Below are 21,331 nucleotides of genomic sequence, written 5' to 3' on the forward strand. Positions count from 1 at the left end.
CTCCGATGCTCTGTCTGTGTGTGAGAGGAGGCAAGGATAAGGGTCTCATTAGATGGATGACCTCATCTTCCTTTGGGGATGGAGAGGGCATATGTGTGACATCATCTTAACTATACCCAAGAATTCCTGACTGACTACATTTCCGGGAGAGATTGACACTGTAATTAGGTTTAAGTATCAGGTCTGCCTTGGTGTCTTGGCCTAGTAGAAGTGACACCATATTGGACCTGTGTCTTTCTTTTTGACAAGGGACTATTTCTTAAACTTCTGCATATTCAGAGTGACCAGTGTAAGTGCCTACAGAAGAGACCTATGTTGATTTTAAAGCCCAGCCCTGGGAACCTGTCAGATCACAAATAAGGCCAAGTGGGTTAAAGGCAACAATAGAAGTAATAGCTAGGGAATAAGAAGCCAGATGAGCTGGTGTGGAACCCATATTTGGCTTGTTTTCATACTGAAGTATTCATTTCTGAGAGAGACAGTTCATTTACCATGAATTACCAAACTGAGTATTCTTCCCATTGATAATTCTGAAGAATTTCTAATTTGGTAAATTCTTTTTTTTTTAAGAAATGGTTTATTTCCTATACAATTAATGGCCCATTTATTTTACTTAGGAGTGTTGGGAGGAAAAACTTTCCTCTTTCAACTTGGATATGGTGATTGGGGACCTCTGTTAAAACATATTAGCATGAGAAAAGACAAGATTTTATGTCTTCCCATGTCTTACACTTTGGGAGGTGCGGGGAGCTCCCAGGAATCTAGAACGCCTAGAAGAGCCTTAAGTTTATATATCTGAATTTAACGAAAGGGCTTTTTTAAGGGCTCCATGGGAGTAAAGGAGGGGTCTATTTGGGCTTTTTAATGCTAATGGTAATGAGCAGTCTGTCTCCCCAGGGCAGCTGAATGAGCAGGAAACCCCCTTGGAAGGAGGTTAATGGGAGCTGTGTTTTCAGGAGGTTCTGCTTTCAGATTAAGATAATTTAAGATGGAATTTCTTAGCGGTTCCTGTGGCACCGCATTTAGTGATTATAAGCAAGCAAGAAAATGTCGAGGAGTTCTTCAAGAAGCTTCTGACAAGGCAAAAAATAGGGAGCCCAATAATCGCTGTTCTTTAAGAGGACGTGGTGGTGAGGAGAAAGTGCACACTGGCTGTGGCCAGGCGGGCCTCGATCTCGGGCCAGACTTGGGGAACCTCGGGTAGCATCCGGGCTCCAGCTTGACGGCTGTGCGTGTTTCCTCAGGTTACTTCCTCAAGTACAGAGTGAGAGTAACGTCTAACTCGTGACAAGTGTTGTGAAGGTTCAAACACCTGAGGCAGGGCCCCCAGCTCGGAGCAAGCGCTCACTAGGGTCTGCGCTTTGAGGAGATGGGTGGAGTGGAGAATAGAAATTCAAGGGCGCTCCCAAGACACGCGTCATCCTCCACATCGGCTGACATAAAAACTCCACCAGAGCCCCGAGATCACTTTTAGTTTCTCTTTCCGAAGAAGCGTCGCCGTGCCCGGCTGCAGCACCTCACCGTAGCGGAACCGTGAACCGAGCGAGCAGCAGGCATCGGGGGAGTTGCCGCGGACGCCGGGAGATCTGCACTCGCTGTCCGCTTTTCTCTCCATTTGCTCGCCGCCGCGGTGGGCTTTAAATCTGACACAGGGATCGGGTCGGTGCGATCCGGCTTCTCCACGCAGAGTCCAGGGGGAAACCGAAACCGCTGGGCTCAGCTAACGGCGGGGGAAAGCGCGCGCTCGCTGGCTGGGGCGCGCCCAGCCCGAGCGCCGCCCGCGCCCGCCCCCGGGACTCTGGTAAGTTTCGATTCTTCCGGGAGGAGTCCCGCACGGCGGCCCGGCCAGCGCAGCGCGCCATGGCGGACCCGGAGGTGTGGTGCTTCATCACCAAAATCCTGTGCGCCCATGGGGGCCGCATGGCCCTGGACGCGCTGCTCCAGGAGATCGTGCTACCCGAGGCGCAGCTCTGCGACGTGCTGGAGGCGGCCGGGCCCGACCGCTTCGTGGTGTTGGAGACCGGCGGCAGGGCCGGCGTCACCCGCTCGGTGGTGGCCACCACTCGAGTCCGGATCTGCCGTCGCAAGTTCTGCCAGAGACCCTGCGAAAACCTGCACCTGTGCAAGCTCAACCTGCTGGGCCGGTGCCACTATTCGCAGTCGGAGCGGTGAGTGCCGGGCAAGGGAGGGCGGCTTCCCAAGGTCCTGGTGTGGGAGGACCATCTGGGCTTCTGCTCCCGACGGGCGCGCCTTCGACGGGACCTCGGCCCAGCCCGCCTCTTCCTCCAGCCCTTCCCTTTTCGGCGCCCGGTGAAGAGCCCCCGCCCTCCAAGGGTCCGCGGTGGTAGTCTTGCGGGTTCCGGACCTTTACTCGAATATGACAAATGTTAGACTGCTCCAGGGAAGACTAGGCTTAACTCCTCACCCCGTTAGCATAAAGTACTTTTGGGCAAGTCATGGAGAAGTGGGACGCAGATTTGAGAGCAGGAAAATGCCCCCACGCTCTGAAATCTAGAGAGTCCCTCTCAGCTCCCTTCGTCGCCAGCGTGTAGCGCTCTTGCCACCACCCCGCCGCGCTCTGCACCCGGACGCGGCTCTACCCGGCCGCGCCGGGGTCTGTGCTTGGCCCTCCGCTCCTCGCCGCCGCCGTTCCTCTCAGTGTCACTTTCCTGAAATCTGGAGCTAGTCGGCACCGCCTGACCAGAATGGGCCTCCTCAAGGTCACCAGTGATGGAGTGTCTGTCCTCCCCCAGCGCTCCTTCCCCGTGGTCTCCCCACAGTGGCCCCAGCAGTGGACCGCACGCTCCTGGGACCTCTTGCAATAGTGCGGGTTACCTCTCAGGCAGCTGCTTCTGTGTTTCCACTTGCTCCTTTTTGCCTCCCAAATGTCAGTGTGCCCAGGTTTGGGTTAAGCCTTTGACCTGTCTTCCAAGTGTCTCCCCAAGAGAGCTCATTCGGGTTCCGCTGTCACATCTACAAACATGGCTTCCGTTTGTGCCCCCGCTGCCCGGGCCTTCCTCCCGAATGGAGCTTCCTTGTCTCCTAGGGTCTGAGGAGCATCAGCTCCAGAACATTCTGCCAGCAGAAGTCAAACTCATCTTCCTCACCCCACGGCGGAATCGCTGACACTCCTCCCAAGCCTTCTTCATCCTTCACCATCCCTAATCCCCAAATCCTCTTGTTTGATCCCATTCCCCATCCGCTTCCAGTCGGCTTCCTCCTGCCCATCTCACATCTTCATGAACGAATGCCTTGTTCACTTCGTGAATGATTCTCTTTGATCATAGTGTTTCTCCCATATTTTCTGTCCCAGAGTACTTCTGCTTACTTATGTTTTTGGTTTAGTACTTTACACACTTTGTCCCTCCTTAAAAACTTCAAGTCGTATCCAAGTGTTCAGAATGGTGGCCGTACTACTTTTGGTCATGAATTTATTAATAAAAAAAACTAACTCCTCAATATTTGTGTAATACAGTGTACAAAAGATAGATATTTTCAACGAGTGAGTAGATAATATTTTTTAAAATTCATTTGTTTAGGGCAAAACAAATTATTGTTTTAAAGTGCTTGAATGTGCTCTATTTAAAAAATTAATAGGATATTTTGTGAGGCACCAATTTGAAAGTATATTTCTTAATTTCAGAAAGTTAGATCTGTTGGGGGGACCATGGAAAGTCACAGCAACAGATGAAATCAGGAAGGAGGAAAGGAAAGAAAGTGGATAGAAAAGGAAGGAACATTCTAGTACTATACTGACTAACAACAGAGTTGGAAGGCTTTATCTTGTTTTCCTGTTCTTTTCTGTTCTGTTATGAAAGAATTCTTCAACTAGTGTTGGCTTTTAGTTTTAAATACATGTGCTTCTGATCTTTTGATTTTCGCTCTGGGTATTTTCAAGATATACTGAAGCAGAAAAAGAGAATGATGAATCCCCATATACCCATAGTATCTCTTTAACAGTTTTCAAAATATGGCCAACCTTGTTTCATTTATTCCCCCCTTTCCATCCCTATTCCCAACTACAGTGTGTTACTTTAAACCGATTCCCAAAGATCTTTTGCTTCTTAAAACTCAGATATTTCTGAAGGGTCAGGACTCTATTTTATTAACATAATCACAGTTTAAATTACAGTTTTAATATCATCTGATATCCAGTTGTCATTCAGAATTCCCTGATTATCTTATAACATGACTTGTATTTTCAGAAAAAAACCTACATAGACACAATCCATAATTATTTAAAATGTTACATAATATATTTAGAGACTTTCAGTTTCTTACACATCCTGTGTTTAGAAACTTTAGTTTTTTGTTTTATATAATGGTATTTTTTGGCCTGTTTTGAAACATAAAAACCATTTCATAAATTATAACCTGCACTTTTCTGTATTGTGAAAGAGGAAATATAACAGGAATAATTTGGTCTATGGGGGATTAGATTGCTCCTCCAGGGAATTCATTAAAGTCTGCTTTTTTTTTTTTAAGCAAAGTGATAAATTCTTATTTCTTACATTTATTGGTATAATCATATTTTTCATTTCCTTTTACATGACTTTTGAATTTGAGAATTACAGAGTTTTAATCTGTTTATGTACATTGTGGCCTCATAATAAGGACTCAGGAGAATATGTATGTACTTTTTTTGCCTCAAAGCCTATAAAGTAAGTTTTTTTTCCTCAAGTATGTTTTTAAAATATTCTACTATTCTTTGAAATTCATAAAACCTTACCTTCTAAAATTTGATATGTGAGAGTCTTAAGAACTACTTTTCTAGGTTACAGGTTAATGGCATCTGTTGACCAATTGATTCTCATGTTGAGATTACCTTTATTCAGTTTGGTAATCTGTTCTCTGCCTGAGGGCAGTTCGGATTTTGCTGGATTCCTAATTTTCTCTGGAGTGCTATTATTTCTAATAGTAGGTAGGAGTTCTCCTATTTTGTAGTTTCTGCCTTTTTTCTCACATTGCTTTTAGCTTGCATTTTAATTGACGATAGAACTTGATTCACTGTTGGATAATTATTTGTTTTGGTGCATTGGTTTGATGTTTCTATTTGCTTTGCTGAAATATATGCCCCACATGTGGAGTTCTAATCCCAGTTTTGACACAAACAATAACTACCATTTATTGAACAAATAAGTATGTGCCAAGTACTATGATAGCATTATAGATATGGTATCAAAGTTAGTTTTTACCATAATGCCCGAGGTAGGTGTTTTAAGTCCCACCTTAATGTAAGAAACACTCAGACCTACAGCTGTTTAGAAATTTACACATCACACACATAGTAGAGAGCTGGCAGAGTTAGTGTTGAACCTAGATTTTCATGGCTTCTTAACGTTACAAACTGTGTATGAGGAGTGAACTTTGATTAATTCATTTTCTGTTTTTGTTTTTTTTGCAAGCATGATTTCTGTTTAACTTTGTAAAGCAGGTGGTCTGAATGTCTTCAACTAGCTTTGTGGTTTCTGCCCATGTGGGTGTTTCCTCTGGGCTCTTTCCTGTTTGTATGCTTTTCCTGCTCCGTTTATTTAAGCTTTGTGGGGGGTAGATGGGAAGAGGTTTAATTGACTATTTGATAAGTTGGGGGGGAACAGTATAAAAGTGCAAAGAATAATATATCAAGCATCAGAATATAGGTTTTCTGAGTATATAAAAAAAGTCATATAAAAGACAATACTATCAGCTTATAACTCCCCTCCCAGAATAAAGAAATGTTTACATTTTTCATTTTTGCTTCTTATCTCTTAAAATATAAACCATAATGGGCCTAAGGTTATTTTTTTCTCTGCCCTAGTCGTGTTCCCCTCTTTCCCCGGAAGCAACCTCAGTTATGCTTTTGGTGTGTATCCTTGTAAGTCCAGGGAGAGGAAACCCTGGGGCAACATATCTCTAAACCAGAAATCAGTCAAAGGGAGAAATAAAGTTTAAAATCTGTCTATTGCTTACAAACTGCAGTCCAGGGCCTTCTCTATTTTCTGCTTCAGCAGAAGCAAAAACCAACCCTCCCCCTCACTTCTCAAGTACAGATAAGCTCTCTGTTGCCCAGGTAATTACCCATTGATAGGGAGATGAACTTCTCTCCACCCCTGAGGATATGCAAATTCGCTAAAGCCTGGCGAGATATTCTGGAAATACTAGTTTTATCCACAGTCCTGCAGGCCCTTCCATGATTTTATAACCTCCTTATATATATGTGTGTATCCATGTACAGAATGTATTTTATTTTTATTCAACATTATGTTTTGGAGATCTGTCCATTCATGATACATAAGGATCTAGTTTATTTTAACAGCTGTATAGTATTTCATCATATGATTTATGCCACAGTTTAGTACCTATTCCCCCTATAATGGGCATTGGGGATATTTCCGATTTTTTGCTACAACAAACCATGCTGCCAGAAATACACCTGTTCCTGTTTCTTGGTGCTCATGGCAAGAGCTTCTCTAGGGTGGAGCATTAGAAGTGGGATTGCTGGGTTAAAGTTGCATGGCTCTAATTTTTCCAGATTCTGACAAATTAATGTTAAAAGTGTTGTACCAATTTACACTTTCCTGTATTAGAGTCCCAGTTCCTTCATTTTATGACCAACTTGCACTTGGTGTGAACAAACGTCTTTGATTTATGCCAATCCAAAGAGGATAAAATGGTATTTTATTTTTAAAAGAATTTTCTCATGAGAGTTTTTATTACGTGATTAAGGCTTATGAAAATGTATAAAGCATACAATGAGTATCTGTGTACCCACAAATCAGCTTCAGAAATAGAATATTACACAATTAAATTTCCCTGTTTTCTCTTCTTTCATCACCTCCCCACCATAGATAATATAAAAAACACGGGTTTTTTTCCTCCACAATTTTATTGAGGTATCATTGACTAATAAACACTGTATGTATTGAAGGTATAAAGGGGATATTTTGATAGTTTGATATATGCATACATTATAAAATGATTCCCTCAGTCAAGCCAATTAATGTGTCTGTTTACCCTTTCTTTGGAGCGGGTGTAAAATATTTTAAGTATATGATATATTATTATTAACTGTAGTCACCACGTTGGTCCTTAGATCTGCAGAATTTGTTCAACTCATAACTGAAAATTCGTATCCTTTGACCAATATGTCATCTGTCACCCAGCCCCCCAATCCCTGGCAGCCACCATTTTATTCTTTCTATGAGTTTGACTTTTTTTTTTTAGATTCCATATATAAGTGAGATCACACAGTATTTGTCTTTCTGTGTCTAGCTTATTTCACTTAGCCTAAGTATCTTTTAGGTTCATCCATGTTCTTGCAAGTGGCAGGATTTCCTTTTTTATGGCTGAATCACATTCGTGTGTGTGTATACCATTCACCCACTGATGGGTATTTATTTTTTTTCCATATCTTGGCTATTGCAAATAATGCTGCATTGAACATTGGAGTGCAGGTATTGCTTCAAGATACTGATTTCCTTTCCTTAGGATATATTCCCAGACGTGGGATTGAGGAGTCTTATCATAGATCTATTTTTAATTTTTTGAAGAACCTCAATACTGATTTCCATAATGGTTGTGCCAATTTCCGGTCCCACAAACAGTCCTCTGCATTTGATGCTTATTTATTCCATACATTTATTATTTTTCTACATATGAGTGTATTTCTAAATAATATTTAGGGTGGTTTTGCCTGTTTTCAAGCCTATAAATGATACCAAAACTTGTGTGCAAATACTTGCTTTATTTGCTTTTGTTTGCGTAACATGATATTTCTGAGACTCACGCCTAAACAGAGCTCAGTTTCCGTATTACTGTGAGACCTGGACAGGATGGACTTCTGCCCTGGTCCCTCTGCTTTCCAGTTCCTACTAGCCTTCCATCAAAAAATGTACCTCTGCTCACTTTTGAAGCATCTGTGGGGCCAACGAATCATGCCCCTATCTAGAACCTGGGGCTCCCACCACCCCTCCAGACTGTGCCCTGGGTTCCTGGGACCCTGGAATTCTCAAGCCCACTTCCACAGCTTGAGTGAGCTTCTTCTCCGTGTCTTTCTACATGGGGAAGGATCTTGGATGTACAGACTGGCATGTCCATTGCCTCTGTGTGATGGCATTCGCAGTCTGGGACAGAGCCTGGGGTGGGGAGAGAAGTGCTGGGCCAGATTTGGGAGCTGGAGCTGACTTTCTTCATTCTGCTATAGCCTATCATAGAACTTGTAGGAGTCTGAGAATTCTAAATTTGAACTTGGCCTTCCAGGTCATTATGCAAGTATGTTTGTTAAGATAGGAAGATAGATCATATTTTATTGAACCATCTCTTAGCATGATTATTTGCTTTCAAATATTTAGACACTTGGTGTGTGGGCCTCCATTTAGTCTTGCCCTGAGCCCCACACATTTTCAGAGGAACTGCTTAGTTCACACAAAACTATAGTTTTTTTTTTGTATGAATGTATACAACTTATAGATCAATTTTTCTTACTAAAATACAGATTGTTTTAAATTTTTTGTTATTATCAACCATGATGTGCTGAGCATTTTGGTCTCTTTTTCCTTGTGCATACATTCTAGAGCTCCCTAGGTATCTAGTAGTGGAATTCCCATACTCATCTTAAGTTTCACGAGATAATACCAAATTGTTTTCAAAATGAGTATACCAGGTTTTAGTCCCACCAGAATAATATGAGCACTGCCTTGCTTCATATCCTCACCAAAGGATATCATCAGCCTTTAAAATTTGTGCCAATACAGGAGTATGAAATTATACCTCATTGTGGTTTTAATTCTTAATGTATTTTGGGTCACTAGCTCTTTTAAGTCACAATGCTTATTTTTTAGTTTGTCTTACTTGGTGTCTAATTCTCAATAGTTTGTCCTTATTTGCAGTTTGCTTTTTTTTTGTCACCATGGTGCTTTATTCTTGTCTGTAATAACCTTTATTTATTTATTTAGTTAGTTTTTACCATTGGAAATATGGACATTCATGGTGTTGTGCAGCCATCACCACTATCTAGTTCCAGAACATTCTCAACCACCCCAGGAAGAAACCCTGTGCCCAGCCGGAGCCACTCTGCATTCTCTCCTTCCCCCAGCCCCTGGCCACCTCTCAATCTACTTTCTGTCACTGTGGATTTACCAGTTCCGAATGTTTCCTTTCAATGGAATCCTACAATATTTGCTCCATAGTGTCTGGCTTCTTTCACTTAGCATAATGTTTTCAAGGTTTGCCTTTAGCTTTTGCATGTCATTTGCGTGGGTGTATTAACCCCGGAGCAGTCTTCCTGGAAGTTCCTTCTGTTGATAATGGTGCTCTGTCCATGGAGTTCTGTCACCAAGCTGATGGTCTTAGAGACGTACTATTTTCTGTGACGTCATGGTACGAAAGGATGTGTGCCAGATAGGAATCAGTTGGGAATTTTTCTTCTCTTTCCAGAGGAGCTTCATGTTGAATTTGATCCAATTTGACTTAATTTTTGCAGCTTTCTGCAGAGATGAAACTAAGAAACAACATTATCAATGACACTACTAATCATGACCCTTAAATAGGTGCCAAGTAAACATCCGATAACAAAATATTTTCCTCTTCCTAAATACTATAGAGACAGCAGAATTAAACATTTAGCATAAAAATAGAAAAAACCAGATTTGTTTTCCTCCCATAGGGTTCTAATTTGCTTACTGCTCCAGACCACATTTACTTCCAAGCAGGTAGCAGTGATCTTTACCTGCCTGCTACTTTGGAATTGGCAGGGCCCCGAGATAAGGGTGGAAAAGAAGTAAAATAATCCACAGGTCCTAAGATTTCAGGCCCAGTGAGAACTCAGCTTGACCGAGTTGGAGCAGAGGAGCTGGGCTTGGGTTGGGAGGAGAGTAGAGACCCATTTCAGGGTATTTTTTTTCACACTTCTTCACTGACAAGAGATGTTAGTACATGACAGACCAACTCAGAGCATCAGGGTAAAGGAGGCCATTTAGGGAAGTAGTTCCTGAGCATTTTGATTCCTTGCCCCGGCTGAGGAGTTTGTGAGCATGTACTCCTATTATGTGTATATTTATTTTAAAATCATGTAATGTATAACTCTTAATTTGTGTATTAAGTATTCACTTTCTACGTTTTTTTTTTTTGAGAGGGCATCTCTCATATTTATTAATCAAATGGTTGTTAACAACAATAAAATTCTGTATAGGGGAGTCAATGCTCAATGCACAATCATTAATCCACCCCAAGCCTAATTCTCGTCAGTCTCCAGTCTTCTGAAGCATAACGAACAAGTTCTTACATGGTGAACAAATTCTTCCATAGTGAATAAGTTCTTACATGGTGAACAGTACAAGGGCATTCATCACAGAAACTTTCGGTTTTGATCACGCATTATGAACTATAAGCAATCAGGTCAAATATGAATATTCGTTTTTGATTTTTATACTTGATTTATATGTGGATCCCACATTTCTCCCTTTATTATTATTTTTTTTATTTTTAATAAAATGCTGATCACTTTCTACGTTTTAAAGAAACTTTAAAGTCAACTTTATTGAGGCATGATTTACATATAATAAAAGGTACTCACTTAAAGTGTATGGTTTGAAGAATCTTGAAAAGTGGATACACCCATGTAGTCTTCACCATGATCAAGATACCAAGAATCTCCTTTAGTCTGAAAGGTTCTCTTCTAAGTTAACCAGTTAATCTACCCTATTCCTCTACTCCTTTCAGTCCAGACAATAGTTTTTACTTCTTTAGATAAAAATCTAGAGGGAGCTATAACATTTTTTCCTGCACCCTGATTAATCTTGGGTAGCTCCTGGGGCTTAGTAGGTACCCTGCTTTGGAGCAGTACTTCTCAAACTTTGATGTATATCTGAACTATTTAGGGAAACTTTTTAATATACAGATTCCCAAGTCACACATTAGGAATTCTCGTTAGGAAGAGGTGGATCTGGGCCTGAGGATCTGCATTTTTACCATCACCCTAATGATTCTTTTACTGGGGCCCAGGAGCCACACTTTCAGAAACAGTACCTTTCAGATAGCAAATGCAAGGTTTTATGTGGCTGCAGAGTTTGAGGGAGTAAAAGAGAAATGGATTCTTTAGTGCATAGTGAACAAAAGATGAAAAAAGTATCGCTTTCTCCAAGGTTAGGATAACATAAGTGTTATTTATGTGTCAGACCCACAAGATGTACAGGAAACTTCAGGCATTCTTGTCACTTCAACAAATATTTGAGTACATACTTTGTGCCACACATGATATGCTATTCTAGAAGCTTCTGCCCCTTTCTCACTGAAGGAATTCTCAAACACAGCCAGTTAATTAGCCTTTTTCTCTAGTTTATTTTAATATTCTTCATAGCTTTCAGAGGGATTTATGTGGCCGGGCAGAAGGGGCAGGTGTGTCGAGAGGAGCCTTGTATAGCCTACTTTCTCTAATCAGGGTTTGGGCAATACCCTCACCACCACCTCCGTGGTGCCCTGCTGCCCAGAGTCTTGGAGTGAACCAGATGCATTCCCGTCCAGGCTGAGGCCTGCAGCTGTCCGCACCCCAGCTTACTGCACTGCAGCAGTCAGCTGGGACTTGCACCTGACCGGTCCTGCGTGACACAGTTGTGATTAAAGCACGCCCACTTCTTCAGCTCCATCCTTTCTCCTCTCCACAGTGTTCCTTGCCCTCTCCTGTGCTCTCTGCTCATGTTCTCTGATTCTCGCCCATCTTACTAAGGGTTCCAGGTTCAGCAAACCACTCCTACCTCTAGTAACACGGCAGTTTAATCTTGAACACCAGAAATACAAATACAGAGAAGAGTAGGAGTCTTGTGGCTTTAAAATAGTACTTAATTCGGTTTTTTTCATTGACGACATTTTATTCTTTAGACCAATGTTCTTTAGATTTTATCTTTCACACATCCTGGTTCCTTTTCCACCTGGCTCATATCATGGTGAGCTATTTCCTGTTTTCTGTACAAACTAAGTATCTCTTTGCTTTTGTCAACCTACCCCATGAGGTGCTGGGGAAACAGGGGGCTAGTGGGGAAGGGGAAGAGGTATTTTCATACAAGTTACTGTAATAAAATCCAAGACTCTCCCTTAGGTTCTTTTGTTTTTCCTGTCGGTCTGGTTGTTGAGCCCACACTGGCTCTGTGTTGATGGGTTTGTGAAGTGCAAGGGCTGAGAGGTAGAAGATCTAGTTTAGGAACCTAGCTTAGAATCTAATCTGACAAACCTAACCATCAGTTCTGAGGCCTGGCTGTACCCACTGCCAAATTAAATCTGTCTCAGAGGGTGCAGCCCAGTCTTAGCTATTTCTAAACACTCTCCAGCTGATTATTATGTGTAGCAGAGAATGAGAACCTCTCTGCAGGCTAGATATGATCCGTGGTAGGGGGAGGATTCATTGCCAGGGTTAAGATAACATTTTGTTCTGTGGCTGGAAGAGAAAAGTGAAAAAAGGTCATTTGTTTTTAGGCTTTGGCCTGAGATTCCTGAGATGATTCTGCCTTTAACAAGGCCATCTTTGCCACTTTTTTTTTTTTTTTTTTTTTTACTGTTATCATGTCTTATCCCAACTCATGCTGTTTGAAGTGTATTTGCACCCAGTGCAGGCAGTATTCTGCAAGCACTCGTTTCTCCCTGGGCAGCTCACAGTGGTTTGTATAGGAGCTTTTTTTTCTGTGCTGGAAGGTGGGAAAGCCTCCTGGCTGCAAACCCATTGTCCTTAGTTGGAGAAGGAAACCTCGCACCTCATACTGAAAGTGTACTCATTGGACCAGCAGCACTGGCAGCACCTGGGAACTTGTTAGAAATGCAGATTCTCAGCCTTCACCCCAGACTTACCGATCACAAACTCTGGGGCTAGGGCCCAGTGATCTGTGTTCTGCTCTGTGTTCTACCAAACTCTTGAGATGATTCTGATGCACACTACCTGTTTGAGACTCAACTGTTAGGTCTGGGGTGGGGCCTGAGAATTTGTGTTCCCGACAGCCTCCCAGCTGATGATGTTGTTCAGAGGACCTCACTTTGAGAACCACTGGCTTACAGAGCCCCAAGAAGCCATGGGAGACTTGCACACCATTTCCTGGCTTAAGACTCCCTGCCATTATTTAGGGACCTGGCACTGGGACAGAGGGATCAGAAGAAAGTGGGAAAGGACACTTGTGCCACTTTAAGCCTAATCATGGCCTCCACCAAGCCCTAAATTACCAGGCTTGCTAGTGAACTTGGCTGGTTAATGCCAATAGGAAGACATAGTTTCTTCATGAATTGCAGCCTTACTGACACCCTTTCTATGATTTATATTTATATTATATTCTTCTTCCTTGTACTTTGCTCTCAGTTTTCCTTTTAGTACTTAAATTATCCAGAATGGCTTTTTTTCCTCCTGGTTTGGAAATGTTTCAGGCCTGTCTGTTTTTGTTTGTTTCTCTGGATCACTGGGTTTTTGTTTGTTTTTGAGATCTGGGTTCATTGATCAGGTCTTCCTCTTATTTTAGTCACCTTTCTCATTTTACCCAGCCTCCGTTTCCCAAAGTAAAAAGTAAACTGTCACTTCATATGGTTATCGTGGCAGCTAAAGGAAGTAAGTTCTTGTCACTTAGTAAATGCTTAGTAAATGTTTCTGTGCTTCTGGTCTTATCATTCCCAGAGAGGTGAGCACAAACTGCCCCACCCTCATGGTTGATCAGTAAAGTGAAATTAGGGCAAAGATAAATCCTTGGAGAAGCAGTTGGGAGGAGTCTAGAGAATGTGGGAAAAGGGAGCAAGCAGATCCTCCCGGGGAGGTGGCTGCAAATCAGAAACCAAGGCTAGACAAAGATGGTGCCGACTGAAGCTTGGGTTAGGGTGAGTGTTGGAGGATTTGGAGGAATGAGCAGTTTGCCTGAGGATGGAGATGAGAAATGAGAGGTGAAACTGGGCTCTCCAATGGACAGCATCAAAGATCCAGTGGAGCAGCTTGTGCCGGGTGGGCTTTTCCTCCAGGCATGAGTGTCTTGGGCGGGCTTGGAAAAGCCTGGACATTCAGGGTTTCAGACAGAGGGGTCCGTATTGGGCTGCCTGGCCGCCTTTAGTTATTTAGGGGAAATGTTGACTTCAGGGACCTCAGAAGTGCCCCGCTCCTCCTCATCTATGACAGGGCAGGCATGGGACAGGTATGACCAATGCTGCACTTCTTTGGGACCTGAGAGGGGCTCGGTCCTCTTCTCTGACCCCAACTTGGCCGCAGGAGAAGGTGCTAAGGTCTTGGCTCTGTGTTCGGGATGTCTGCACTGGTGCTAAAGGGAAAGCAGAGATTCTTTTTTTTTTAAATTATAGTATCATTGATATACAATATTATGAAGGTTGCACATGAACAACATTGTGGTTACTACATTCACCCATATTATCAAGTCCCTCACCCCCACCCCCCATTGCAGTCACTGGCTATCAGCGTAGTACAATGCTATAAAGTCATTACTTCTCGGTGCTGTACAGCCTTCCCTGTGACCTGTCTATATTGTGAGTGCTAATTATACTGCCCCTTAATCCCCTTCTCCCTCCCTCCCTACCCATCCTCCACAACCCCTTCCCTTCGGTAACTGCTAGTCCCTTCTTGGAGTCTGTGAATCTACTGCTATTTTATTCCTTCAGTTTTGCTTTGTTGTTATACTCCACAGATGAGTGAAATCATTTGGTACTTGTCTTTCTCCACCTGGCTTATTTCACTGAGCATAATACCCTCTAGCTCCATCCATGTTGTGGCAAATGGTAGGGTTTGTTTCTTTTTTATGGCTGAATAATATTCCATTATGTATATGTATCACATCTTCTTTATCCATTCATCTATTGATAGACAGGTTGCTTCCATTTCTTGGCTATTACAAATAGTGCTATGATAAATATAGGGGTGCATATGTCTTTTCAAATCAGGGATCTTGTTTTCTTCAGGTAAATTCCTATGAGTGGAATTCCTGAGTCAAATGGTATTTCTATTTTTAGTTTTTTGAGGAACCTCCATATTGGAAAGCAGAGATTCATAATTCCTCCTAACTGTTGTCAAATATCTCTAAGCCGGAGGGCTGAACCTGTGTAAATGAAATCATTTTCAGCTCCCCGTCAGTGGATCATTAATGGCAGTGGCCAGTGAAGTGAGATGTGCAGGCACACCTTCTAAAGGTATAGTGGAGGGGCTTTCTGCTGTGGGCTGGGCCCTTCCTACTCTAGATTCTCCTCAGATCCTCCCTCTTATGGGGGTTCGGGGTGAAAAGGTAGAGTCTCAGCCCAGCTGATGAGGGCTCTGGGTGGTCGTGGCTGCTGGGGAGCAGTTATCAGAAGCCACAGAACCGCAAAGCAAGCAGAGAACTGAGGTTAGTGTTACTGAGGAGTGCCAAGACACACTGGTAGAGAAAGCAAGGAGAGGGCCTGTCCAAGAAAATGATTAGGGTGGAGGCTGTGGCTAGAGTCTGATCCCCTGCCCTTGACTGCTCCCCGAAGCAAGGTGTGTGGAGGGCTGGTTGGGTTTTAAGGGCTCAAGTGGTGGCTAACACAGTCGTTGTTCTGCGATCTGTGTTGCGGTATTCTACTGCAATTCCAGAGGGTTTCAGAAGTGCCTTACACACAGGCAGCAGCATTTGAGTAAGTGACCTTCCAAAATTAATTCTCAGGGAATGACTTTTACTTAGATGCTTACATTAAAAAAAAAAACCATTATCAATTTCAATAATTTTGAAAAGTCATCTGCATTTTTGTTTACTCTAAGATAATTTTGAAAAGTCATTTGCATTTCTGTTTACTAGTGACAAAAAAACTAAAAAATAATAGTGGCAGCAGACAAATGCTTACTATTTGAGAAGTGAAAGAGAACTATTAAAAGGCAAATTCTAATTCTCAATAAGAAAAATAGCACAAGACTTAAATAAATGGAGAGGTATTTTTTGTTACAGAATCAGAAGATTTAAAGTAGTTAAGATGATATAATACCCAGTCTAAATGAAACACAAGCTGCCATTGTGTCCTTTGAGGCAGTTCTCCCAAAGGGATAAGTCCTGGAAAAATAATGTAGAAGAAGAAAGATCATTTGAACAAAGGTAATCATAGCCATAATATTTATATAGTGAAAATCTGGCCATTACCTACCTACCTGACAATTTGGTAGTGGTTTTGCAAAGTAGAAAATACCAACATCCCATCACATTAATAACTGTTAAAACCATAAATCCGAGGGCTTTGGTGATTTTATAGTAGCATATATAGGTTAAAAAGTGAAATGAGTTTGTTATATATGGACATTGATAACTGTCAAATTATGTTTATCCAGTGAAAACATCAGTGCTATCCAGGTTTAATGATCTAAATCAGTGCTTCTTGGACTTCAGTGTGATTTAGTCTGTTGGGGATGTTGTTGAAAGGCAGATTTTGCTTGAGTAGGACTGGGGTAGGGCCTGAAATTCTTTATTTCTGACAAGCTCCCAGGTAATGGGGATGCTACAAAGTGTGGTTCTCCCATTGCACTTTGAATAGCAAAGATCTAAATCTCTGCCATCCAGTATGGTACCTACTAGTAATGTGTGGTTATCCAAATTTAAGTTAATTAAAATGAAGTAAAATATAAATTTAGTTTCTCAGTCTCACTAGCTTTATTTTGAGTACTCAGTAGCCATATATGACTTAATCTGGGAAAGCTCAGATTATGGGACAATTCCATCATCATAGAATGTTCTGTGGACAGTGTTGACCTAAATCATCAATGTCTTAAAGTGAAGGGTATTTTTATCTTTTTTTCTGTAGAGTTGTTTGACATACACAATTAAAAGCTTGTTCCATTCCTGTGTAGTTACAGTTCATATAGGTATACATTGGTATGTAAGACATAGAAGCAATGAATAATTTTATATAATTAATATCTTTGATAAATGGAATTATTTTTTCCAGTTGACATTATTGTCAGCCCTTGGACATGTTATCCTAATTATTCTTTGTCTCTTCATGGGCCATTATTGCTAATAAATTGGTTTCAGTTTCTTTGTCAAGTTTTTCCTCTTCCAAGATTATTAATGTATACTAGAGGAGATAATGTTTAAACTAATATTGCAATAATTTAAAGTATAAATGTATGTAATTTGTGGAAAAAAAATATACTCCCCACCCCCATCCAGGTGCTTCATAAATTCATATTTTTAAGGTGTGTTCTTTAAGGAGGACCAAGCTGTATCAGTTGCCAGACGCTATGGGCATTGGCCTTTAATGACTGGATGTTCCCTGGATGGTTTCTTTCTCTTTACTTCTGTGAAGTAGAAACACTGACAATTGTCACTGTCTTCCAGGAATTTGTGCAAATATTCCCACGAGGTTCTCTCAGAAGAGAACTTCAAAATCCTGAAAAATCATGAACTGTCTGGATTGAACAAAGAGGAATTAACTGTGCTCCTCATCCAAAGTGACCCTTTTTTTTTGCCGGAGGTAAGTTATCATTTCTTAGTTTAAAAAGCAGAGAGATATTATTGGCGGAGTTGTGTCACGGATATATTGGAGTAGGAGCAGAAAAACTCAGCGTTAACACCACGGCTCTGCAGGTGGCAGTCAACAGGTGGCTGTTGCTGAGTGGCCTAAGAGACTCTGGCAAGGTCCTTCCTATTTGAAGTTGCATAATGCCTCCTCCACTGGGCTATTCAGGGAACCCTGTAATCTGCGAGCAAGTGTAATCTGAAGATAGAGTAGAAGGACTCATTGATTTTAGCCTCACTGAAAGAGAGGAGGGTGGAGGTAAAATGAGCAAGGCTGAGATTCTGATGTGTGTTCTGCCTACGGCAAGATAGCTATTAGGGACCTTTGGAGCGGTAAACACTTGTTGACTCTAATAACTTAATGGGAATTTAAATAACTTAGGACATCAGGGGTGATTCTGAGTTGACCACTGAGCTCGAGAGAGAGAAGAAGGCAAGGCATTGCATAAAAGTTTATTTGGGGAAGTGGAGCGGGAAGAAAAATACATCCCACTTCCTCTCCCCACGCCATTTATTTTCATCTAGGCATTTGCACTTGCCTCTCTCTCTGTTAACAGGAGCCTAAGGTTCAGAGGTCTTGTTTGGGGATCTCTGGTACCTGGCCTTGTGCCAGCCCAGTTGCCCATGGCTATCAATGCAGGGAAAATGCCTTACCCACCAGCCGCATTAACAGTTCCATTGGCAAGCAGCGGCATCCCCCTCCTTTTCCTTTCATGTGAAGGGCCAACCAGGTGAAGACTTGTTACAACACTTAAGAAGAATGTGTTGACCTTTAAGTCCACACTTAGTCTGGTGTTACACGTGGAGGTTTGGAAAGGTCACTCATCAGGTCAGATCTCCACTACCATTCTCCAAATCACCAAGGACTTTTAATCCAGTCCCTGGAGAATAAAGGCAGATCTTCCCTTTTCTAGGGAGGAGGTAAGCAATTAAGAACCTACTAGAAGGTGCTGTTGCTGAGGGATCCCAGAAGAGCCCGCTGAGAAAAGCACAGCGAGGGCCCTCCTAGGGGGAGGTGTTGGCATCCTTTTATGACACAGACAGTCCATGAACCTGAGGTTCTTTTCCATTTTAAGAATTCAGTACCTAAGACGGGGTGTGTACGTTCATGCCTGAGGGCTTATTTTTAGCTAAAAAGTTAATTGCCATTCACCACAGAACGTGCACCATTTCCTGAACTAGGGGTCTGAGGACCCAGTTCCTGTTACCGGAAATGACTGAGAGTGTCCTTAGCATGAGTGTGTGTTCGTAAAGGTTGGACAAGAGAAGTCTCTGAAGGAGGGTTCTAACTCGTGGGAGGAGGGTGGAGTATTTTCATAGGGTTTTAGCTGGAGGAAATCAGCCTGGGGTCAGGTAGTTCCTAGAATAGTTAGTCAGAGGTGGTCCTTGTGTGTCTCAGAGTTCTGACTGTTTCCACCAACTGCCTTCTGATCTTGGACAGCACATTCAATCCCCTGGGTCTTATTATTTTTTTTTTTTTGCTTTGCATTTGTTCAGCTAACACTTCGTAGAGCCTGCAGGTAGTAGGCACTCAGTTAAATCCTAGAGGCAGCAGTGGACAAGATACTCCCTGCCCTGAAAAATTTTAAATGTTCATACTTTTTCACTTCACCTTAACCTGTGAGGACATAAACATATCAGTCAAACCTGATTTCCTGGTATATAAACTTGTGAAATTGACATGGGCTTATTAAAGGAAGAAAGGCTTTCATTTGTTCTGGCCCAATTAAAGCAGGAGCATTTTTCCTTAAACATCAGCATGGTAATTTGAATGTTAACCAAAGTATCATTGTGAAGTTGCTGATTGTCCTCTTTTTTACCAGAGCCTCTAGGACCCTGGAAGCTGTGGTGTGCATCAGAGTTCACGCCCAAATTATTGCGCTCCAACTCTGAAAGTTCTGACTCATAGTCGGGGAAGGGATTTGCCTTGCTAATAAGTTTCCATGTAGAGTCGATGCTGCTGGTGCAGGGACCATGCTTTGAGAACTGCTGTTCTAGAGTCTAGAATCTGGGCGATAGGTCCTATAGAAATGATATCTGTTTGAATCAGATTTTAGAAGTTGCCTAAATGGCTAAATCACTGTTGCTAGTGTCTGAATCCCTGTCTTTGCCACCTAAATCACATGAACGATGTTGATGGGGTTTGCCCAGAATTTATTGAAACTACTTAACACATGTTTTAATCTTTAAGATTCGTCATGTAATGATTCAGACATTTGCCTCACATTTTATATTTTGCACAACACATTCACATTATTTAATTTGCCCAACAGCTTGGTGTAGGTAGGGCGAACACTTTTCTCCTTTACAGCAAAGGAATCAGAGGCTGGGACTAAGTAATTCAGGTCACATAGCTGGTTCCAGGGCTGTAGACTTTAAACCAGTGTCTTCCAGGCCTGCATCATGTAGTCTGGCTTTAGTGACAGTATTTTTTTCTGATCTCCTTTCAGTAAGAACTACATGTCTGTAGAGCTGGATAATATATCTGTTTACATAGAAATACAAAAATTACCTTCTTTAGAGAGTTTGCCACATTCTATCCAGCAGACACTGGAGTCCAGATTCCCAGGTTGCAGATAAGGCCCACGTGTCCTTTTATTTGCAGAATGAGTTGATAACCAAAATGGGCCTTCCTTTTTGGGGTTCTTTTATAATGTAGGGCATACTTGGGGTCCTGTTTGGTTCTCTTTGTAGCTGGCCATCTTATTTATGTATGTAGCTGGTTCTTCCAAAGGGTTATCAAATTCATGTTTCTTTTAGTTGGCTGACCTCTTTTGTCCCAAATAAATCATCAGCTGAATATAACTCATCAAAGATTGTGGAATACACATGCATTTTTTTCTTTGGTATATCTCTAGTTGCCTCTGAAATTTTGTATACTTAAGACTTTCCTTAATGAGTATGTTTTGTCTTTGGCTATTGTTTCTGTGTCCTGCAGATATGCAAAAGTTATAAGGGAGAGGGTCGGAGACAGATCTGTAAACAACAGCCACCATGTGAAAGGCTCCACATCTGTGAACACTTTACCCGAGGGAATTGTAGTTACGCCAACTGCCTCCGGTCCCATAACCTGATGGACAGAAAAGTGCTGGCAGTCATGAGGGAGCATGGACTGAACCCGGACGTGGTCCAGAACATCCAGGACATCTGCAACAGCAAGCACTGCCAGAAGAAACCCTCTGGATGGAAAGGTAAATGCTTTCTGCTTTTAAATAAATAGAATGCACAGAGATCACAGGCAAAGAAGAACTGTCATCACTCTGCCTCACCACATAAGACTCTACTTTCCCTCTCAGACCTTGTCCATGTGCACACACAGTTTTGATATAATTATAATCATAGTATGTATGTGAGTTTTGCAATTGGATTTTCATGCTAAGCACAATTCCCCCCTCACCAGATTTTTTGAAATGTTTATCATCTTTCTGAACTCTAATGGCTAAAGCTTTTTTTAAAGGGAAAAAAAACCCCATAAAATTGTTTTAAATACACCAGTTGTTAACATACTGTCACAATTATTATATCACTTCCTGCACATGTGTACATATGGATATGCATACACATATACTGTTTTTGTGGTTAAAGCATTTGGGGTATGCAGTCACCAGGAAACTCCACAACTAAGGGTATTAGCATGTGCCTCCAAAACAAGGCCATTCTCTCACATAACCGCAATGCAATGAATACAGGAAAGTTAGCCTTAATACAAAATTATACACAGTTAAATTTACAGTCCTTAGTACTATTTCTTTAAAAACTTATTTTTATTTTTTAAATTATGGTAAAATATAACAAAGTGACCATTTTCGCCATTTTTAAGTGTACAGTTCAGTGGCATTCAGTATGTTCACATAGTTGTGCAACCATCACCAGCA

General features: G+C 41.9%; 1 protein-coding gene across 3 annotated transcripts in view; it reads left to right on the forward strand.

The window, feature by feature from the left end:
• The first annotated feature begins 649 nt into the window (after nt 1–649).
• Nucleotides 650–21,331, forward strand: part of ZC3HAV1 (zinc finger CCCH-type containing, antiviral 1) — a 43,297-nt gene continuing 22,615 nt past the window's right edge. The window contains exons 1-3 of one of the 3 annotated variants that reach the window (XM_017681058.3): nt 650–2,168; nt 17,277–17,412; nt 20,395–20,647. In XM_017681058.3, the coding sequence (XP_017536547.3) occupies nt 1,861–2,168; nt 17,277–17,412; nt 20,395–20,647 (697 nt within the window). In that variant the 5' untranslated portion in view covers nt 650–1,860. The remainder of the gene's footprint in view (nt 2,169–17,276; nt 17,413–20,394; nt 20,648–21,331) is intronic. The other 2 variants (XM_017681057.3, XM_017681059.3) reach the window with 2 other exon arrangements.

This window comes from Manis javanica, chromosome 6 (genome assembly GCF_040802235.1).
Source record: "Manis javanica isolate MJ-LG chromosome 6, MJ_LKY, whole genome shotgun sequence".
Lineage (NCBI taxonomy): Eukaryota > Metazoa > Chordata > Mammalia > Pholidota > Manidae > Manis > Manis javanica.